The 24,156-nt window shown below is 38.4% G+C and overlaps 1 protein-coding gene across 12 annotated transcripts in view; it reads left to right on the top strand.

Annotated features, from left to right (window-relative positions):
* The window catches only part of ATF7IP2 (activating transcription factor 7 interacting protein 2), a 130,743-nt gene extending 111,587 nt beyond the window's left edge, over positions 1–19,156 (top strand). For all 12 annotated transcript variants that reach the window (XM_058433954.1, XM_058433953.1, XM_058433951.1 and 9 more), the window contains 5 exons: positions 11,215–11,288; positions 12,585–12,640; positions 13,018–13,084; positions 17,599–17,684; positions 18,526–19,156. In XM_058433954.1, the coding sequence (XP_058289937.1) occupies positions 11,215–11,288; positions 12,585–12,640; positions 13,018–13,084; positions 17,599–17,684; positions 18,526–18,939 (697 nt within the window). In that variant the 3' untranslated portion in view covers positions 18,940–19,156. The remainder of the gene's footprint in view (positions 1–11,214; positions 11,289–12,584; positions 12,641–13,017; positions 13,085–17,598; positions 17,685–18,525) is intronic.
* Positions 19,157–24,156: the final 5,000 nt, after the last annotated feature.

Here is a 24,156-nt window from a genome sequence, read left to right as displayed (position 1 = left end):
AAAAAATCAGGGAAGAAGGAAAAATACAAAGTATAGTAAAGAAAGAATAAAATTATTACTATTTTTGGGTGACTGGGGTGTGTGTATGAAATCTAGTGAAACCTACAGATTAATTATTAATAAAGAGTAAAACAAGATTGCTGAATGTAAATATCTAAGAAATCTTTCATCTTCCTGTTTAGAATCAAGATAGAAACAATCAGGAAATAAAATTTTGGAAAAGCTGTAACACCATTATAGAAGCCCCAAAACATATCAAGTACCTAGGAATACATTTAATAAGACAAACAATAGCTGAAGAAAATATAAAACGTTAGATATTAAAGAAAAATCTATTAAAAAGGTATACTATATGGCGTGGACAAAGGAGTATTATATTTATAGAGTACAATTTCAATCAGTATCTCTGTGTAATTTTATAGAACTTAATGACGTGATTCAAAAATGCAATGGGTTCAGAGGTCAAGATACTCTTTAATTAGAGAAAATGGAAGGAATTTGCCATCAGATGTTAGGGTATTACAAAGCTACAGTGATAGCATAGTATGAGATTGGCACGTGCTGGACAAATAGATCAGTGTAACAGTAGAGAATCCAGAAACCCATGTATGTATGTACGTGTGATATGTGATGGAGATTGTGTGGCAGTCAGTCATTTGGGAAATGATTGACTTTTAGTAAATGGTAACATCTTGTTTGCTGTTTATGTTGGGGGGAATATGAAATTAGACTTCTATGTAAAGCTATACAAAAAAACTCATGGATTATGGAACTAAAAATATCTAAAGGAAATTATAAAGCTTTAGAATATATATTATAAAGCTTTTAGAATATATAATGTCTTCATGAACTTGGATAGGGAAAGATTTCTTAAGACATAAATGCCCTTGCCATAAAAGAAAAATTAATTTTACCACATTAAAATTAGAAACTTCTTTTCTCAAAAGGCACTATAAAGATAGCGAGAAGACAGGCCATCCGAGTTGAAGAAGATACTCGCAGCACATATAACCTGTAGAGGACTAGTACGCAGAATATATATAAAGAACTTCAACAAATCAATGAGTAAAAGCCCAATAATACAAAAGAAAAATGGGCAAAAGACTTGTGCATCCACTTCACAAAAGAGGAGTTCGAAATGGCCAATAAACATATGAAAAGGTGTTCATCTTCATTAGTAATCAGGGAAATGCAAATTAAAACCACAATGAGATATCATTTCATATCAGGTAAGGAAAAAATACATTTAAAAATCTGACTACTGGGTATTGGTGAGGTTTTGAAATAAAGGGAGTAATATTTAATATTTTGTCGTTGGGTGAGTAAATTGGTATAGTACTCTAAAAGAAAATTGGCATTATCTGGAAATATCAAAGATATGAATATCCTTTGACTTAGCAGTCCCAGCTGTTGATATATCCTAGTTAGAGGTATATCTATTGCATGTTGATATGCCATAGAATATATGTATAGGAATGTTTATTAGCAGCATTTTTTATAATGGCCAAAAACTGAGAGGAGAAAGTGTCCATCTACAGTTGAAAAAGAAATTACAGTAAATCTATATGGTGGAATGTTGCACATGAAAGAAAATGAAGGAACTGCAGTCACATGCAACAGTATGGATTATTCCCACAAAGTATGATTGGAAAGCACACACAAAAGACTTGTATGATTTCCATTTAAATGAAGTTCAAAAATAGCCGTAAAACAAAGTGCATGATTCAGGGATTCTAAGCTGGATAGTAAATCTAAAGAGTAAAACAAGGAGATTAGTACCACATATGCCATTTATGGTGAGGAAGTTTATGATATAGGATAGAAGCATATGGATTTCTGAAGTGCTGATAATTTAAAATTACCTGAATATGGCTACATGGGCACTAGCATTGTATTTATTTAATGGAAAATTATTTTTAATGTAATCTGAAAATAATTATCTTTTAATCAGAAAAGTGATTTATGCTTAGTGTAATCTGACTGATGTGTGTGGATTTATAATTGCAATCTTACTATCTGTTTTCTATTTGCCCTGTTTTATGGTCCTTTTCCTCATATGTATCTGTTTCTCTGTTTTAGCCATCTTTTGAATTAATCTTTTTTTTCCATTCCCCATTACCTTGTTAATTTTACCGTTTTCATTATTCCTTTAGAAGTTATCCTAAGATAATGATAAGTATTCTTTACTCGTTGGAGTATTACTTCTGCTATTTTATAGACAGTGCTTGATCTTAGGATACTTTAGCTTTGTTTACTTGTTTTCCCCATCTTATGTGTTTTTGTACATTTCAATTTTACATTAAGTCCCAGAGAATGACTACTATGTACGATCATTGTTTATTTAGAGTTACCCACATATTTATGTTTTCTCTTGCTCATTTCTTCCTGTAATTTCATCTTTCCATCTGGGCTCATTTTTTTTTTCCCACAAGAAGATCTCCATTTATTATTTCTTTTGCTTTTAGTTTTGCTTAGAAAAAATTCCATCAGTTTTTATCCAGAAATGACTTCATTTTGTCTTTATTTTTGAAGGGTATTTTAACTTGGGTATAGAATTATAGGTTGGCAGTTATTTTCTTTCAGCACTCTCATTTTCATCACATTGCTTTCTGACTTCTATTTCTGTTGAAATGTTTTAACATTTGTTTTATTTTTGCTTTTTCGAAGATAAGTCTCTAGCTGCTTTTAAGATATTCTACTTTGGTTTTCATCAATATACTATAAGATGTTACTACAAGATGTTAGGTGGTGGGGTGGTGGTAGTATACTTTGCCTTTTAAATTTATACGGATGGGGGCTTGTGGCCCTTCTTAAATCTGTGGCTTGTTACCTTTCATTATCTTGGGAAAATTCTTGACATTCTTGCTTCAGATACTGCTTCTGGAGCATTCTATGTCTTCTGTCTTACTGGTTTCTAATTATATGCTTTTCTGTATACTCCCATCTGTTTTGCTCTGGATACTTTTGTCTGGGTATTTTCAACTAACCTGTGTTGTGTTCCAGCTTATTAATCCTTTCTTTTATTGGATCCAAGTAGCTGTTAAACCCATGTATTGAATTCTTAATTTCAATTTGTATATTTTTAAGTTCTTGGTTATTTTTTACAGATTCACGTTCTTCGGTGAAATTCTTTACCTTGCCATCCATGTGTTGAACATTTTAGTCACTAAGATTTTCAGATCTATTTCTGATGACTGTCCTATCTGGGTCACTTTGAACTCTATTTGTGTTTGCTATTTTACATCTTTGTCCTGTTTTTTAGGACAGTTACTAATTTTGTGTTTGATTACTGGATATTGTATATTGGAAACTGTAAAGGCTCTAGATGATGTCTTCCACCAGACTAGATTCACTCTGTACTCTGGAAAGCAGCAGAGAGACACAGCACCTGTGATGGATTTTAGATATGTCCACAAATTTTCAATACCCCTCCTTTAAAATGTGGAGCCTAATTTCCATCTTGGACTATACTTAGTGACTCACTTCTAATGAATAGAATATGGCACAAGTGACATTATTTTAGTAGGTCATAAAAGACATTAGCTTCCTTGCTCTCTCTTAGATCACTTGCTCTGGAGCAAGTTAACTGTCACGTCATAAGAACATCAAGCAATCTATGCAGAGCTCTACATGGTGAGGCAGCCTGCTAATAGCTATGTGAATGAGCCATTTTAGGTTCTGACCCCCAGCCCTTGTCAGACCTTTGGTGACTACAGCACCTGCCAACATCCTGACTGCAACCTCATGAGAAAACATGAGCCAGAACCCCTGAACAACACGACTTCCTACTTATTTACCCACAGGAACTGAGATAATGAATGTTTGGATTTTTAGGCCATTATGTTTTGGGGTAAATTATTACATGGCAATAGAGATATAATATTTCAGTCTATTCAGAAATTGAGCAGAACTGAGGCTGATCTACAGATTTTATAAGACTTGGTGATTTCTTATTTTCCCCCATTCTTGTGTTACAGCCCTCTTGCCTGGGATATGGTCTGTGGCACCCCTCCTATTGCTGGTCTTATATTCCAGTTCTTGGCTCCTCAATACCAGCCCTCTGTGATTTCAGTCACATAGCATCCTGCGTGGCTGAGTTCACAAATGCCTTGAGAGAAGAACACTGGCCAAGTGTCTAGCTCACTTCTCTTGGATCTTGGTCTCTCTAGTTATTGGTCTCTCAAGTTATGGCTGCCACCACAGCTTTCTAATGTCTTCAAATAGATATTTTTTCCCCAATTTTTCAAATTGCTCAAGTGTGGGGCTCCATCATAGCTGTTCTACATGTCCTTCATGTACTTTTGTATACATTATCTTCTATTTTTAAATTAAAAACATTTAAGAAATAAAGGAACCCTTACAAAGGAAGAAAGAAATATATTGTTCCCTCTGTTACTATCCTGGCTCTAGAAAAAACCACAGGTATTGAAGGAATTAGTGCCACTGTTGTCCATGTCTACAGTATGGCTAGATTTAGAAGTTTAAGCATTTTTGTTTTTAGAATCAGGAGGAAATGGGAAAGGCACTAACAATGGAGCTGCAGAAGCTCATAGAAGAGAAAGTTTATGGCCCAAAACACATGACAAAAATGAAACTTGCTTAAGTTGGAAGAAAATGCCTTTATGTGCAATTACTTCCAAAGAGTAAGCATCAGGTTCTAAGGCACCAAGAGCAGACCATTTCACCAATACTGATTGAATAAAATATTAATACTGCCTAAAAAAATCTCGCATTGAATTTCGTGTGATAAAGAAATGTTTACAGAGATAGAAAGGGGGACAGGAAGGAGTTACTAGCCATAGTATCTTAAGAAAGTTACTACTATTTTGCATTTGTTGCTCCCTACTCATTCTTTTGTTGCTGTTGTTGATGTTGTTTGCAAGACGGAGTTTGGCTCTTGTTGCCCAGGCTGGAGTGCAATGGCACGATCTCAGCTCACTGCAACCTTTACCTCCCGGGTTTAGGCGATTCTTCAGCCTCAGCCTCCTGAGTAGCTGGGATTACAGGCATGTGTTGCCACGCCTGGCTAATTTTGTGTTTTTAGCAGAGACAGGGTTTCGCCATGTTGGTCAGGCTGCTCTCGAACTTGTCACCTCAGGTGATCCATCTGCCTCAGCCTCCCAAAGTGCTGCAATTATAGGCGTGAGCCACCACGCCTGTCCATCCTACTCATTCTTTATTAAAATTTATTTAATCCTAATAATAAATGTATCCCTCTTTTACAGAGTTTCTTGCCCCAAAACACTCAAGTAGTAAATGGCAGAGCTGGGATTTGGATCTAAACATTCTGTCTCCAGAAACTGTGCTCTTACCTACTACATAATAACAATGTCTAGAGAAATGAATCACTAATTTTAGACACAGAAAATGTTTATCATAGAATATGCCACAATTATATAATATCTATCATATGAATGTGCCACAATTTATTTAGTTCATGGCCATTTGGATTGTTTGCAGATTGGGGAAAATATAAATGGTGCTGCTGTGAACATTCTTTTACATGTCTTTTGGCGAATGTACATAGATACACTTCTGTTGGACATATGCCTGAAGTGGAATTGCTAGGTCATAAGGTATGCGTATCTTGAGGTCTGATACCACCAACCAGTTTACCAAAGAAGTTGTACCAAGTTATACTCCCACTATATAAGTACATGAGATTTTTATTACTGCATATTCTTGCCAGTTCTTGATGGTATCTCTTTTTAGCCATACTGGTGTATAGGATCACATTGTGGTTTTAATTCGTATTTCCTTCTAATAATGAAAATTAAGCAAATTTGCATGTTAGCCATTTGGATATCTTCTTTTATGAAGATTTTTGCTTTGTCTTTTCAACTTTTTTTGACAGATACATTTATTATAAATATCTTTCCTGAGCCAAAGTCATGTTGTTTCTCTAATGGTGTCTTTATATGAACTGACTGTACTTAATTTCAGTGTAGTTTTTTTCATAGACTATATGCTCTTCTGATGAATGTTCTAACTGTTTGCTCCTACTTCCATATTTTAAAAGTTATTAATCATAGTTGTTTTAATGCTCTTGTTTTAACTCCAGTATTTGGATCACCTGTGCATCTGTTTCTATTGTTTTTCTATCAGCCTCCGGTTTTTTTTGGCATGCTTGATAGTTTCTGAAAAATTGTTGAGGCTCTAAGTGATATCTTGCCATAAGACAAGGCTAATCCTCTGCTTGCCAAATAGAGTAGGATCTGATCACCTAGTCTACTCAGGGAATGGTATCCCAAGTCTTGTAGTAGTCTTGGTAAGGCTCCTTCTACCTCTAGTTCACTCTGGTCTCTAAGACATAGCCTACCATGGTTACCATCTGAAAGCTTGGACTGTTTGCCAGGGCTCCTTCACTTTGGTGGGTCCCAAATATTATTATTTACCTCATAAATACAATGAGACTGCCAAAAATTACCTCCTTTTTAAAGATTTTCTGCTCAGTTTCTTATACTCTCAAATAGCAATAATTTGAAGTACTGTAGCTTCAACCAAAGAAAAATTAAGTGAAGGATTTTGAGATTGATAAAATATTTTGACTGTCGTATAATGAATATCTGAGAAGAATTACTTAAAATTTTCTTAGAGATTAGCAATGAAAAATACAGCTATCAGTCTTTCATCCAATTTATGACTATTATGAGAAGACAAAAATATATATAAAAGAAATTTAACAATTTAGAGTGTAAATGTGGATAGAAAATCAATTTTTTTTTTTTTTGAGATGGATTTTCTCTGTCACCCAGGCTGGAGTGCAGTTGTGTAACCTTGGCTCACTGCAACCTGTGCCTCACAGTTCAGGCGATTCTCCTGCCTCAGCCTCCTGAGTAGAGCTCCCACCACGCCTGGTAATTTTTTGTATTTTTAGCAGAGATGGGGTTTCACCATGTTATCCAGGCTGGTTTCAAACTCCTGACCTCACGTGATCCACCCGCCTCGGCCCCACAAAGTGCTGGGATTACAGGCGTGAGCCACGGCGCCCAGCCAAAAATCAAATATTCTTTTTTTTTTTTTTTTTTTGAGACAGAGTTTCGCTCTTGTTTCCCAAGCTAGAGTGGTGCAATGTCACGATCTTGGCTCACCACAACCTCTGCCTCCTGAGTTTAAGCGTTTCTCCTGCCTCAGCCTCCCGAGTAGCTGGGATTAAAGGCATGTGCCACCACGCCCGACTAATTTTGTATTTTTTAGTAGAGATGGGGTTTCTCCATGTTGGTCAGGCTGGTCTCGAACTCCCGACCTCAGGCGATCCTCCCACCTCCACCTCCCAAAGTGCTGGGATTACAGGCGTGAGCCACCGTGCCTGGCATAAATCAAATATTCTTAATAAAATTTAGATTTAAATATTTGTTTTTGTTTCTTAGTTAGAAATAATGGCAAATGTTAGAGTCCCATCGAGAAATGTGATATTTAAAAAATTGTTGAATTTGTGTTTTTTTTTTAAATCTTCATGGAAAACTGTTGAGCATGAACTGAAAAATGATTTTTGCCTCTCCCCATGCGGTCAACAGCTACGAGAACTGACATTTTGCTGTAAACAAGGCAAATCGGGCTAAAAAATTGTTTTCAGATATTGTTCAACCAGGAGCTTAGGATCATGATTGGGAAAACAAATGAAATGAACTCTACCGTTGTCCCAGCTTCCTGGAGGCATTTTCCAGGTCAAGAGCAGGGATGGAGGAGGGATTCCAAACAGAGCCTTGTGGTCCTGCTGACTTTAGGTCAGAGATTGGAGAGTCTGAGTTGGCCAGAATTTATGAAGTGGAATAGTGAAGAGAAAAAAACTCAGAGCTCTGAACATCTGCAAAGGGGCCTTGAAATATTGGCTGAATACAGATCTGCATGCAAAGGATGAAACTACGAGAGACTGGGGAAAGAACTATTGGAAAGAAGGCCAAGTGATTGATTCCTAGAAGTCATACATCTTGTTTTCCCTCTGGCTAGAAGGAAGATTGGCAACATTTTGCTTTCCCCTTGGCTAAAATGAAGAAAATTTGTAATCAGAAGCAACAGGTAGGGTCCACAGATGGGTATTGCTTCAGTGGGGCTCAATTAGTCCCAGGGACTGCAAAGAATCTATACACAGAAAAGCCAAAAGCAAGCTTCAAAGGAATCAGGCTAATCTTAAGTAATTTAATTGCATGCCAGAACAAAGTCTAACACTCTTTTGAAGGAATGAAACAACATCCATTACCCAACAGCATAAATTTTACAATATCTGACATCTAATGAGAAATTCCCAGGCATGCAACATAGCAAAAAATATGATCCATTAACAAGGAGAAGAATGAAGTGATCTACCTAGAAATAATTTGGACTTAGCAGACGACATAAAAGAGCTATTGCCAATATATCAGTGAAATAGGTGTAGAAAATGTTCAGTCTAAAGCATGGAGAGGAAAAAGACTGAAAAAACAATGAACAGAGAGCATCAGAGACCTATGGAACATTATCAAGCAGTCTAATACACATATTGGAGTATCACTAAGGCAGGGGTTAAGCAAATGTTTGAAGATGCAGTGTCTGAAAATTTTCCATAGTTGATGCAAATTCTAAATCCATAAATGAAAAAAAGTTAAATTCAAGCAGAAGAAACATAAAAGCATACAAAACAACGTCATCAGATTGCTGAAAGTCAGTGAGGAAGGGAAAATTTGAAAAAGTAGCCACACAAAAGACACATCACATAGAAAGGAACAGAAAGTCCGACCAACATGGAATAAACCCCGTCTCTACTAAAAATACAAAATTAGCCCAGCATTGCGGCGCATGCCTGTAATCCCAGCTATGCGGGAGGCTGAGGCAAGAGAATCACTTTGAACCAAGGAGGCAAAGGTTGCGGTGAGCCGAGATTGTGCCACTGCACTCCAGCCTGGGAAACAAGAGCGAAACACCGTCTCAAAAAACGAAAAAAAAAAAAGGAACAAAAAGTAAGAATGGCACCAGACAGACTTCTTGCTGTAAGCTGTGCAAACTAGAAGACATCTCCAAAATTGAGATCATAGATGCTTCTAAAGTATTGAAAGGTTAAAAAAAAAAAAAAGTCCATTCAGAATTCTATACACAGTGAAAATGTTTCCACAGTGTAGAGGAAAAACCGACTTTTTAAGCCAAAAAAGGGTGAGAGAATACATCAACAGACTTACGCTACAAGAAATTTTGGAAATTTTTCAAGCAAAAGGAAAATAGTATTGAATAGAAATTTGGATCTGTACAAAGTAATATAGACTGACAGACATTGTAAATATGTTGGCAAATAGAAAATGTTTTTGTTTCCATACAGTGTATACACACAGCACATACTCTGTATAGAAACACTACATCCTGTATATGTAGAATATATAGTTTAGAAACTATATATACACACACACACAAGCAAGAAACAATTGGAATATGAAATTTAAAATGCATGCCATTTACAATAACTTCAGAGAACATAATATATTTAGGGATAAACCAAAACCACCTAATCTAAAACTACAAAGTATTACTGAAGAAATTAAAGGAGACCTAAATAAGTGGTGAGATATGCAACTTTCCTGAATTCATTAAGATGTTACTTCACCCCAAATTGTTTATCTATCAATGTCTCAGCCATTTTTGTAGAAAGTAACCGATTAAAAACTTAAGGCCAGGCATGATGGCTTACACCTATAATCCCAGCACCTTGGGAGGCCAGGGCAGGAGGATCACTTGAGGTCAGGAGTTCAAGACCAGCCTGGCCAACATAAAAAACATTTTTAAAAAAATTTTTTTTAAAAGTTAGCCAGGCCTGGTGACACATGCTGTCGTCCCAGCTACTTAGGAGGCCAAGGTGAGAGGATCCTTTGAGCCCAGGAGGTTCAGGCTTCAGCAAGATACATTTGCACCACTGCACTCCAGCCTGGGAGACAGAGCAAGAGTCTGTCTCTTAAAAAAAAAAATTGTAGACAAATATTTATATATATATTATATCTAATATGTATATTAGATATAATATATATTTTATATATGAAAATGCAGAGACTTAGAAGATGAAAACAGTGTTGGGAAAGAAGACTACACTATCTTTGTTCAAGACTTAACTATAAAGGTGTAGTATTAAGACAGTGGTGTAGGCATAGGGATAGGCATGTTGACCAATGGACACACTAGAGAATGCACATGTAGTTCATTGGTTTACAACAAAGGTACCAACGTAGTTTAACAGGAAAAGATGTTCTTTTCAACAAATGTTGCTGGAATAGAGGGAAAAGTGAACCTCAGCTCTTACTTCATACCATAAACAAAAATTAACTCAAAATGGATCATACACCTAAGGACAAACAGTAAAAATATAAGATGTCTGCAAGAAAATGGTATAATTGGACTGGGCGCAGTGGCTCACACCTGTAATCCCAGCACTTTGGGAGGCCAAGGTGGGCGGATCACGTGAGGTCAGGAGTTCAAGACCAGCCTGACCAACATGGTGAAACACTGTCTACTAAAAATACAAAAATTAGCCGGGCATGGTGGCATATGCTTGTAATCCCAGCTACTGAAGAGGGTGAGGCAGGAGAATCGCTTGAACCTGGGAGGCAGAGGTTTTGGTGAGCCAAGATTGCACCATTGCACTTCAGCCTGGGGGACAAGAGCGAAACTCCATCTCAAAAAACAAGCGTCACTCATAAAAAAACAGGGTCAAAATGGCTTGAAATATTCTATAACCATAATCAGCATCATTTATCATCATTGCCTCAATTAAATTTGTGGTAAATATTGCTACTGGAGAGATACAATAAAGAGTAGTAGCAGTTCTTTTTAAAATAATTTTCTTTGTTATAGTTTTCTACCTTTAGGGGTCCAGGTGTCTTTATGGGTCTTAATACATTTCCTTCATTACATGATGTTTCATTTTTATAGAAGCGAGTATATATGCTCAAATGAATTTGTATGTTTTATACATTTATGTCCATTGTATATTTATATATATTTTGAGTCACTGTGAAAGACCCATAAAATGTAGTAGGGATCTAATTATTGGATTTTGATGAATCTTTGGTCATATAACTGAACTGGTAATAAATGGGGTTTTTTTGGGTATTTGGTTTTATCATCTCTATTTCCCCCCAAGATTGTTCAATTAAAACATTATGAAATGTTGTTAGAGGACTCCTAACCACTAATTGCATGTTTAAGCCTGATAATGCATGTTTAGTTTTTGTTTTTAATTTCTTTTTATCATTTTAGTAACAATGATGATGTTATGTTGATTTCTGTGGAAAGTCCTAATTTGACAACTCCAATTACATCAAATCCAACAGGTATCTTATAGCTGATTAGAATATGCTCTATCAAGTTAGAAGGCCTTAAATCAATGTTTGCTTTAAAGTGAAAAATTGAATAATATCTTTTAATAAAATGAAAAATTTTAATGTACTCTCAAATGTTCTAATTTATATCATGGTTAATATTACCTAAATAAATGATTCCTTAATGTAATTGAGATTTCATTTTAACCTTGTATTTTATCAGTTTAGGGTCTTTTGTTTCTTTTATGTGTTTAATGACTTTATAAGTTGTAAAACTACTTACTTATTTTTAATCGTTGGCCCTGGCCGTTTTCTGATGGTAGTGATGGTTTGTTTTTTGTCTCTTTATTTTTTATCTATTATCTTATAGTCTACTTAAGATTTAAAATTTGTCTAGTCAGTCTGGGTGTGGTAGCTCACGCCTGTAATCCCAGCACTTTGGGAGGCCGAGGCAGGCAGATCACCTGAGGTCAGGAGTTCAAGACCAGCCTGGCCAACAAAGTGAAACCCCATCTGTATTAAAAATACAAAAATTAGCCAGGCATGTTGGCAGGTGCCTGTAATCCCAGCTACTCGGGAGGCTGAGACAGGAGAATTGCTTGAACCTGGGAGGCAGAGACTGCAGTGAGCTGAGATCGTGCTACTGCACTCCAGCCTGGGCAACAGAGCAAGACTCTGTCTCAAAAAAAAAAAAAAAAAAAAAAAAAAAATTTAACCTTACATTTCCAATGATAACTTTTCTCTGTCTCTCAAAAATAGCCATCTTGTTTGGCTCATAATTTCTTATTCAAAATTCCCCATTTTCATTTTCTACTATGTTAAGAGTATTTGCATCTTAATTTTAACTTTGCCTCCACTTATAGCTACTTAATTGTCCCCACAGTTTGGGCTAAGATTGTGAATCAGAGAATTACAAAGGATGTTAATCATTTATCTTAGGGTTCCTACTGGTTCCAGGAAGAGTGCTTCTCAGACATGTCAGGCAGTTGTAGTCTAAAGATACTGTGAATTAAAAGTGTGTGCATTTCCAAGTGTATTTTCTCATGGGAATTTCTAGGTAGATTTTCAAAAAAAGAGTTACTAACATAGTTGCAAAGTTACAGAAAGAAAAAATGGTTTGACCCAAAATTACATTTTTTTAAAAAAATTTCATTCAGTCTTTGGAATAGGTAAAGTCAGTTGAGTTACTTTTTATCACTATGTAATTAACAGCTAATGAGCATCCCTATTATTTTGTTCTAGCATTCATATTTCACAAAGCCCATAAATACTGTGTAATAAATTTGTCAAATGTCTAATTTCTTTCAGATACCAGAAAAATTACATCAGGAAGTTCTAGCAATTCTCCCAATGCTGAAGTTATGGTGAGTAATAAATATTGACTCTGAATATTCTTCATTTAAATATGTTGGTTCAAGGAACTTTAGTGTTTGCTGCACGTTGGATGATTTAGTTTTAGTCCAGCTTACACACTGAAAAGCAGACAGCTAATGATAAGTATAATTCATAACGATATTCATTTACCAAATTCGTTTACATTCTCCTTAGTCATATTCTCACAAACCATTTAGTATTTTATAAGAGCTTTTTAATAGTAGAGTTAAACCACAAGAGACTTAGAGAATGTTCCATCTAGTTTCTGAATGGTGATTTAAAATTACCAAATGTTTTTAAATTTTTAAAAACATTTTCAGCTATTGAGGCAAAGCTTTATTTTTTTTTTTTTTTACAATTTTTTTAGGCTGTACAGAAGAAACCTGATTCTATAATTGATTTGACAAAAGAAGGCCTATCCAACTGCAATACAGGTAAAAGGATTTTTTAGATCTTTCTTTTGTAAAAAGGAGGGAAGGGTAACAACTCACAATGCGCTAGGTCTACTTGTGAAGTTTGTTTTAATATGTTAGTGTGCCTATGTTTATATCTCTATGCAGTTTTAGCTCATATGCAGATTCATGTAACTGCCATCACAGTGAAAGTACAGAGCCTGTTGCCACAAGGCTCCTTCATGCTACCCCTTTGTACTCATACCATATTTCTGCCCCAATCCCTGGCAGCCACCAATCTGTTCTGTACTATAATTGTTATTTCACAAATTTATATAAATTTGATAATGTAATATGTGTCCTTCTGAGATTGACTTCTTCCACTCAGCATAATTCTGAGGGTCATCCACATTGTTGTGTATCAGTAGTGTGTTCTTCTTTATTGCCAAGAGTAGCCCGTGGTGTGGATTCATCATAATTTCTTTGTTCATAAACCCATTGAAAGACATCTGGCTTGTTGGGGACTTTTACACATTTATTTTCTTCCTCTGGTACATACTTTTTTCCCTAACCACAACAATAGCAGCTGAGAGGACGCACAGAGAGACAGAAACTGGGATATAACATGAAAATGTAGAGGGAGAGTGACAACAGTGTCTGTCGTCTTTCACAGATTTAAGGAAAAAGAAGTGAAATACAATCATGGGGCTGGGGATCAGTTATAAGGTCTCATTCAAATTTAATGAAAAGTATAAAGCCACATATCCAAGATGTTTAATAAATTCCAAGATAAATGCGAAAGAAGTCACACCAAGACATATCATAGTCAAGTTCCTGAAATCCAGTGATAAGGAGAAAAATGAAGATACAATGTAGGTGAAAGAACAAAGAATTCACAGGTTTCTAGACTAGAACAATGCCAGCCAAAAGACAGTTGAATGACTTCATTAAAAGGCTGGGGGAAAATAACTGTCAACCTGTAATTCTTTATCTAGAAAATATGTCTTTCAAAAATGAAAGCAACTTTGGGAGGTCAGGGCAGGAGGATGGCTTGAGGCCAGGAGTTTGAGACCAGCCTAGGCAACATAGCAAAACCCTATCTCTACAAAAATAAGAATAAATAAAGCAAAATTAAAATTTTTCAGATCAACAAAATTTGTTGCCAGCAGACCTTTGCAATCAGAAATAAAGGAAGTTCTTCAAGTGATAGTAAAAGATACCAGATGGAAAGTAGATCTACACAAAGGAATAAAACTATATTGTAGAATGTATATAGAAGTCAAAAACTATATTGTAGAATGTATATAGAAGTCAGTAGGTGAAAACAGTAGTGCAAAAGATAGTCATGGGATTGGAATAAGGCTCTTAAATGGAGTCGTGTCATGTTATTTGAAGCTAGACTATGGTAAGTTAAAGATATATATAGTAATGCCTAGAGCAACAGTTTTTTCTTTTAAATAGAAGTAAAGCTAAGAAACCAACTAGTAGAGAGAAAATGGAATTTTTAAAATACCCAAATTTGCTGGGCACGGTGGCTCATGGCTGTAATCCCAGCACTTTGGGAGGCCAAGACGGGCGGATCATGAGGTCAGGAGATCAAGACCATCCTGGCTAACATGGTGAAACCCCATCTCTACTAAAAATACAAAAAAAATTAGCCAGGCATGGTGGCGGGCACCTGTAGTCCCAGCTACTCAGGAGGCTGAGGCAGGAGAATGGCGCGAACCCGGGAAGTGGAGCTTGCAGTGAGCCAAGATCACGCCACTAAAAAAAAAAATAGGCAACAGAGCAAAACTCCAGCACAAAAAAAAAAAAAAAAAAGCAGAGAAAGAACAAACAAGACTAATAGAGAACAGAAGGCAAAATGATCAATTTAAACCTGACCACACTGATAATAAATGTAAATGGTCCAAACACTCCATTGAAAAGCATTGTTAGACTGGAGAACAATACAAGTCTCAACTGTGATTACAAGAGATGTACTTTAAAAAGGAAATAAACATTACTTGGGTTGGAATGAAAGTCCTGTTTTGTCTCTTGTTATCATAAAGTTAAGCTTCTGTTGTAGTCTGTTTTAATTTACCAAGGGCCTGTTGACTTACTGCCTTGAAAGAAGGAATATTATTTACAAGAAATTATATTTGCTAGGATATTTTAAATATTCAGCTGTTGGCTAAAAATTTAAAGGTTATTTGTATTAGTTCTTAACCTGTAGATTATAATTTTACAAATCTGTCTCTTAAAACTAGTACAAAAGAGCTGAACAGACTTTCTAAAATAATAAACTCATTACTTCTTCTAGGAAGGTTTTTGTAAAAATACCCATAAATAAGGTGACTAACTCTGAAACACAATACAGAATCTTGTTCATCTTTGTCAAAAGAAAAATATAAGTAAAAGAAATTTCATTTGGAGGATTCATAAAATATATTAGTTACATCACAGGATATAAAGGATCTAAAATGGTTTTTACTGCTTAATTGTAGGATTTTTAGCTACCCAACTTTCATACTTTCCAATATAAACCCCCTTTTCTTAACCATCCCTTTATTTACTCTCCCAATTGTGTTTTTTTTTTTTTAACTTTATGTTCTGGGGTACATGTGCAGGATGTGCAGGTTTGTTACATAGGTAAATGTGTGCCATGGTGGTTTGCTGCACCTGTCAACCCATCACCTAGGTATTAAGCCTGGCATGCATTAACTATCTTTCCTGATGTTCTCTCTACCCCCTGCCCTCCCCCAACAGGCCCAGTGTGTGTTGTTCCCCTCCCTATGTCCATGTGTTCTCATTGTTTAGCTCCCACTTATAAGTGAGAACATGTGGTGTTTAGTTTTCTGTTCCTGCGTTACTTTGCTGAGGATAATGGCTTCTAGCTCCATCCATGTCCCTGCGAAGGACAGGATCTCATTCCTTTTTATGGCTGCATAGTATTCCATGTGTATATGTACCACATTTTCTTTATCTAGTCTATCATTGATGGGCTTTTGGGTTGATTCCATGTCTTTGCTATTGTGAATAGTGCTGAAGTTAACATATACATGCATGTATCTTTATAATAGAATGATTAATATTCCTTTGGGTATATACCCAGTAATGAGACTGCTAGGCCAAATGACAATTTTATGATGAAATCGCCAGAAGCAATTGCAACAAAAGCAAAAATCGACAAATGGGATCTAATTAAAGAGCCTCTGTACAGCGGAAGAAACTATCATCAGCGAACAGACAACCTACAGAATGGGAGAAAATTTTTGCAATCTGTCTATCTGACAAAGGTCTAATACCCAGAATCTACAAGGAACTTAAGCAAATTTACAAGAAAAAGCAACCCCATTAAAAAGTGGGCAAAGGACATGAGCAGACATTTCTCAAAAGAAGACGTACATTTGGCCAACAAACATGAAAAAAAGCTCAACATCACTGATATCAGAGAAATGCAAATCAAAACCACAATGAGATACCATCTCATGCCTGTCAGAATGGCGATTATTAAAGTCAGAAAACAACAGATGCTGGCGAGGATGTGGAGAAATAGGAATGCGTTTACACTGTTGGTAGGAATGTAAATTAGTTCCACCATTGTGGAAAACAGTCTGGTGATTTCTCAGTGATTTAGAACTGGAAATACTTTTTTTTTTTTTGAGATAGTCTAACTCTGTCCTCTGCCACCCAGGATAGAATGCAGTGGCTTGATCTTGGCTCACTCCTCCAGCGTTTAAGCAGTTCTCTGTCTCAAATTCTCTGTCTTAAACCTCCTGGGTTTAAGCAATTCTCTGTCTCAGCCTCCCGAGTAGCTGGGACTACAGGCATGTGCCACCACACCCGGCTAATTTTTATTTTTAGTAGAGACGGGATTTCACCATGTTGCCCAGGCTGATCTGGAACTCCTGACCTCAAGTCATCTGCGTCCTAAAGTGCTGGGATGACAGATGTGACCCACTATGCGCAGCCTCCCCAGTTGTTTTCAATCCATTCTTTTGCCTACTTGTACCTTCTTTCCCTCCCACCCACCCACATTTTTCCTATTCGCCTCCTTTCTTCTTCTCACCATCTATTTTCCTTTCTGTTTCTCCTCCTTCCCCTCTTCTTTTCCCCACTCCACATTTTATACCTAATTCCTTCCAGACGAGGACAGACCTCATTAGTTGAGATTTCTTTAACCCCAACCCACATGATTTTTAGTTTGAATTCCAAAAACTTGGGTATAGATTATAAATGGCTCTGTGTTTGTGGACATCTTTGTTGGCCTAACAAGAAAATTTGCTTCTAAGATCATTGATCAGAGATCTTTGTCCCATGTGTAAACGTATCTAGTTCCCAGTTACACAATGTCTAAAGTGTTTACCTTAAGGGGAATTTTTGTCACCTTAAAAATTTTCTATATTTGGTACCTCTGTATCTTGAACTTTAATTAAAAGTGTGTCTTCATAATTCACAGTTTTATAATTTTAATTCACATTTAATTACCACCAAAGATGTAAACTATAGCTTAAAGGCTATGGAATTGATTACTGCAGATAACATTTACTTCTTAAACCTTGTGTTGTTCACAGAAAGTCCAGTATCCCACCTGGAGTCACATTCGAAAGCTGTTTCAAACTCAAAAGAAACAACCCCATTGGCACAAAGTGCAGCCCAGGTACTGATTCAAAGTGCTCTGTAAGGGATATTTATTCCAAATTGAGTGGGAAGTACCTACGTTACTCTTGAAGAAACATTTGGGTCACGTTTCAGCTTAGAAAACAGTTTAATGTGCTGTTGTTAATCTACTTATTTATACAATTAAAATTATTCAGTTGAGTTTTACAGAAGCTACAGAAATTAAAACAAATACTTTTTTTGTTGAACAAATTGGAAAAGAAGCAATAGCCATTGTTGATGAGGATGGGAGGAAAAGGGTGTTCTCAAACACTGACACTTTTTATTTATTTTTTATTTTTTATTTTTTTTGAGACCGAATCTAGCCCTGTCGCCCAGGCTATAGTGCGGTGGCGTGATCTCCGCTCACTGCAACCTCCACCTCCTGGGTTCACATAGTCCCCTGCCTCAGCCTCCCGAGTAGCTGGGATTACAGGAATGCACCACCTCGCACAGCCAATTTTTGTATTTTTAGCAGAGACAGGGTTTTGCCATGTTGGCCAGGCTGGTCTCAAACTCCTGGCCTCAGGTGAGGCAACGCACCCAGCCACGCTGACACTTCATGTAAATTACTATAGTGTTTGAGAACGCAATTTGGAAATGAGATGGAATATTTATCCCACATGTCTGGCACCCAACCTATTCTGGATTATTGATATTCCAGGGTGTAGAAATCTTAAATCCAAAAGAGGATTATGCTTAAAGGACTGGATCCAGCCTCACATATTACTGGAATATCCTTTTATTATTTTGATAAATGGATTGAAGAATGAGAAATATGTATTTCTAAAACTGCAGTTGACCACTTTAAAAGCTATATTTTCTTACAATTGTGTTTTTAGGTTCCTGAGTCCTTTGAGCACCTGCCACCTCTCCCAGAACCACCAGGACCACTACCTGAATTAGTAGACAAAACCCGAGACACACTTCCTCCCCAGAAGCCTGAGCTCAAAGTGAAACGGGTTTTCAGACCCAATGGCATTGCCCTGACTTGGAATATAACCAAAATCAATCCCAAGTGCGCTCCTGTAGAAAGCTACCACCTCTTCCTGTGTCATGAGAACTCTAATAATAAATTGATTTGGAAGAAGATTGGAGAAATTAAAGCTTTACCACTCCCCATGGCCTGTACTTTATCTCAGTTTTTAGCTTCCAACAGATACTATTTTACTGTCCAATCAAAAGATATTTTTGGACGATATGGACCATTCTGTGATATAAAATCTATCCCTGGGTTTTCTGAAAATCTTACCTAAAAGAGAGGTCTTTAATAATGATATACTACTTTTTTTTTCCATATTTGTTTGTTTACAATGTTACTGTAATACTATTTGCCGTTGTAAAAGGCCAGCTCAGATTGTGAGCCCTTTCCATTGGGACAGTCCTCTTCTGTATGTTGTAAGTGGCCAGTCATTTGATGAATTTCTGGTTTGTATTAAATACGTCCTTCCAATGGATAAGTTCTAAAACATACGCTATCGTGGGCCTATGTTGTTGAGGTGCGTTGTGAACAATACCTTTGGTGACTGTGGAACTGCTGCTTCTATCAGAAGACCTAGGATACAAGCAGCCACTGTTTCCTCCATTAACAATCAGCTTTTAGTGACCTGCTGTGGTCAGCATAGCTACAGGAAAATCAGCCCTTGACTGAGAGCCAGATCATCCCTGGAGTGCACCCCTACCAAGATTTTATGAAAAGATGACATGTTGGGCTGCATGATAAAAGTTAATTATAAAAATTAAAAAAAAATTTTTTTTTTGAGATGGAATATTGCTCTGTTGCCCAGGCTGGAGTACAGTGGCACAATATCAGCTCACTGCAACCTCCATCTCCCCGGTTCAAGCAATTCTGTGTCAGCCTCCCAAGTAGCTGGGACTATAGTCGCTTGCTAACACGCCCGGCTAATTTATTTTTAGTAGAGATGAGGTTTCACCTTGTTGGTCAGGCTGGTCTCTTAACTCCTGACCTCAGGGGATCCACCTGCCTCGGCCTCCCAAAGTGCTGGGATTATAGGCGTAAGCCACCATGCCTGGCCAAAAATTAAAAGATTTTATGAAAAGAAACGGCTTCCCATTCTATTCAGCTTCTAAGTGGGCTATTCATTTGTGCCCCTCTTCTTTTTTGTTTTGTTTTGCACTTTGTCAATCATTTGGGGAAACAGCCGAGAGGTCTTTCCTGAATCTGTTTCTAGACATAATAAAATTTGTGTGCTGTGTACACAAAAACATAATAGTATCTTATGAAAGCATTACCCAACCTGTTTTGAGTTAAGAATGGATTTGTCCACCTTAGATTTGAGGCTTTAGTTTGCTGATTTCCTAAATGCTACCCTTTGATCATTTCCTGGCTGCCATCACAATACTAAGGGGCTCAGGTGTGTCTTGTGCCCACCTCTTCCTGAGAAGAGATGGAAGTGGAGCTGTGACTAGTACAAGCAGCCCAAGAAACTGAACAGGGCCCAATGGAGGCAAACTTGAGAAAATAAGTAGGATGATAAGAAACAAAAATAATCCCAACTGTTTGAAAGTTCGAAAGAGGGGCATTCTTTCCTGGTACATGGTGAGAGTTCAGGCTCCAGAGGCTCAAAACGGAATGGTTTTCCTTGGCATTTTGTAAATGCTCTCACATATGCAGTAATAAAGCTGTTATTTTCTGCAGTCTTCTATGTCTTTATTTTTAAGAAAATGACTGATTCATGAGAGGAACTGCCCTGTGAGTTCCATTTCCTGCTCAGAGCCAGGAACTCACCCTGGGATTGCCAGGGACTAGACATTCACTCACTGTGAAGCCCAAAGACGCAGCATATAAACAAGATTTTGGTACCCATTACCAGGTGAACCTGCATCTGCAACCAGTGGGCCATCTGGAACGATGATCGATGCTCAAGTCTCTAGCAAATGAGCCTTTATGATCACAGGAAGAGGGAGAAGGGCTGACAGCAAACCTCTTAAGAGGTGGTACCTCAGAAAGCACTACTGTAGCCAGGCACGGTGGCTCACGCCTGTAATCCCAGCACTTCAGGAGGCCGAGGCAGGTGGATCACGAGGTCAGGAGATGGAGACCATCCTGGCCAACATGGTGAAACCCCATCTGTACTAAAAATACAAAAAGTTAGCTGGGCATGGTGGCAGGCCCCTATAGTCCCAGCTACTCGGGAGGCTGAGGCAGGAGAATGGTGTGAGCCCGGGAGGTGGAGCTTGCAGTGAGCTGAGATCGCGCCACTGCACTCCAGCCTGGGCGACAGAGCAAGACTCTGTCTCAAAAAAAAAAAAAAAAAAAGCGTTACTGTTTTGCCTTTTGGTGAGGCAGGGGCAAGATCAATAGTTTTGTTTGTTAATTTGTTTTTGAGATAGGATCTCTGTTACCCAGGCCAGAGTGCAGTGGCACCACCATCAGTGCCCCTGCAGCCTCGACTTCTTGGGCTCAAGTGATCCTCCCACCTTAGCCTCTCAAGTAGCTGGGACTACAGGTGTGCACCACCATGCATGGCTAATTTTTTTGAATTTTAGTATCGATGAGGTCTTACTATGTTGCCCAGCCTGGTCTCTAGCTCAAGGGATCCTTCCACCTCAGCCTCCTAAAGTGCATGGATTATAGGCAGATCCTCAACTGTTAACACAGCAGTGACACCAGGAAGGAGCCAGCCAGCCTAAGGACGAAAGTCCTGCCAGTAACACAGTCACACAGTACTGAGAACCCACACCCTGACCCCACCACAAGAAATGCTTCCTATACTTCCAGTGGGAAACCTTTATACCTTCATTAGGTAACAGAATCAAACTGACTGATGACTGAAAATTGAATACATTGAGAAAAGGCTATGGAGTGGCCCAAGGAATCACTAGGAATCCTTGAGACTCAAGGAAAAAAATACTTTGCAACAACCCAATGAAGTTTGAAACCTGATACAGTTTATGCAATTCACGTTCTTCATAATGATACCTTAGACATTTTATGCCCACTTTAAAGATGGAGAGACAGGCCCAGAGAGCTTAGGAGACTTGTGCAAGGTCACAGAGGCCCAGGGAATAATTACAGCCAGGATTCAAAACCAGCTACATGGTTCTGATTCATGCCGTGTACACCATGCTCTGCTGTCTATGGGAACTAGACTGAAGGAACAGTTAGAATTCACACTCTTTGCTGCCTTGTGGCTCCAGATTGAAATCCCAGCATCTGATTGGCTTATCCTAGGGCATTATGTTCAAGTTGCAAGGTGAATTGGGGAAGCAAACCTCTGGTATTTCTAATCTTCAGTGAGAGGTATACACAAGGTAAGTGTGGTGGTTCTGGACTGTGTCCCCATAGCTAAGCTAGAACTACCTGCCCAGGATTTCCTTCCCTGGCTGGTTCAAGGTTAGCATTGATCACCAGACATTTGCTGAGATTTGGAGAGCAGAAGTGAAATGGCATCACGTCTTAGGTTCATGTTAAATTAAAAACCCCTGGGGAAGTAGTAAAGAGAAAGCAAGGTACCCTATTCCTTTACAAGCCAGGATAAATTTAAAACCTATAATTGATAATTGAAGGGCAGTGCAGGACATCAGAACGAGGCAGCTGGTGTGCATTGTTGCTCATCTGCGAGTTGATGGACCTGCAGTTGCCATCAAAGCCACCTCTAGCCTGTCCAAGTACAGGGCACGTATGGGTGCTGCTGCATGTTTTTCCCACAGCCCATTATTCCCATGGCTTCAAGGTGGGATTGGTGACACGGGTTCCAGTTTGTACTTGGTCCCAACCACATCCATCCTTCCTCCCCAACAGCCTGCCTGGTTGACCGATGGTGACTCCAGGCTTCACAATAGACACAAAGGGAACAGTTTGTGTGGCCTTCTCCACCAGCTCTCATGCATAGGAACAAGTCTGGCCCCATGAGAGATCCTTGTTCTTGTTGAATACCATGAGTTCTACATTTCTCTTCAAAGAATCAGTATGTCAGTATGTTCAGTTCTTTGTTCTCCATTTTAAAGCTTAACTTCCTCGTTCTCCTCACCCCTAGTTGCAGTAAACAACCTTTTCCACCAGTTCTAATCAGTAGTTCACATCTGTTCTCCTGGTCACCTGCTCTGTCCTGAGTCACCCTGGTCACCTGCTCTGACTTGAGTCATCCTGAGTCACCTGTTCTGTAACTGCCCTTCCTGCCAAACTACTCACCCCACCACTATGGCTCATACCCCTGCTCTCTTTAAAATAGCTAATCAGAATTAGCTTAGACTGTGTGGTCCAACCATAGCCAATAGGGGAATGATACAGCAGTAGGGGCTACCTGAGTCAGGAATAAAAACCCCTTCCCCCTCCCTTGTTCAGGTGTGCTCTCACCATTGCTCCACCCATGAGTTGCACCCTTCTATAGAAGTAAAATTGCCTTGCTGAGAAAATTAAACTTATATTCGAGTGCTATTTCTTTTGTGGCACCGAAAATTTATTTATAACAATTTGGGGCCAGGTGCTGTGGCTCACACTTGTAATCCCAGCACTTTGGGAGGCCAAGGTGGATGGATCACAAGGTCAGGAGATCGAGACCATCCTGGCTAACACAGTGAAACCCCGTCTCTACTAAAAATACAAAAAATTATCCGGGCGTGGTGGCAGGCGCCTGTAGTCCCAGCTACTCGGGAGGCTGAGGCAGGAGAATGGCCTGAACCCGGGATGCGGAGCTTGCAGTAAGCCAAGATAGTGTCACTGCACTCCAGCCTGGGTGAAAGAGCGAGACTCCGTCTCAGAAAAAAAACAATTTGGGGGCTTGCCCGAGATTCCCATTCTGCATCTGAGGCGGGTCTAGACCGCTCCCTTCAGGAGAAGTGCCCCACTGCCTTGTTGCAGCAGCCTCGGGTAAGGAATTGAGACCCACCTGGTATGAAGAATAAACCCAGACTCTCAGCAACATGGAAAGAAATCGACTGGCAACCTTGGGGAAAGGATCCTCACATACCACGGCAACTAGGTAACTCTGTGCACAGACCAAGGTAAGAAACGTTGCAAAAGCGGCAAAGTATTTCCTTGGTGGTTGGGACATACCAAGGCATGAAAAGCCTCAGGGGTGCTGAAGTATTCCTTGGTCAGGGTATCTTGGAGATTGAAAGTGTAAGAAGAAGTGGCAAGACATTTCCAGTAGGGGAAATTGAACCTCACTCCCAAAGTTTTGGTGAGCAATTTCCAGTAAGGGAAATTGAGCCTCACCCTAAAACGTGAGAAATTTCCAGTAAAGGGAGATTGAGCCTCACCCCAAAACCATCAAGATGGGAAATAAGCCAAGTAATGTAAGGGATAAAAAGGATAAAGCTAGCAACAATAATATTCCACCTAATAATCCCCTGGGCCTAACGTTAAAATATTAGGATAACGAAAGGACCAAAAACAGGAAAAATCAGCTGCTGTCCCAGACCCTTCTCCTATCCCTGTTGTCCCCCTCCTTATAACCCTGCCTCTTGGGAATTGTCCCAAGAGCCCACTCACTACCGGCGTAAGTACC

Source organism: Hylobates moloch, unplaced genomic scaffold, assembly GCF_009828535.3.
Source record: "Hylobates moloch isolate HMO894 unplaced genomic scaffold, HMol_V3 SCAFFOLD_23, whole genome shotgun sequence".
In the NCBI taxonomy this organism is placed as follows: Eukaryota; Metazoa; Chordata; class Mammalia; order Primates; family Hylobatidae; genus Hylobates; species Hylobates moloch.
Note: the sequence above shows the minus strand (reverse complement) of the source record. Positions and strands in the feature narration are given on the sequence as shown.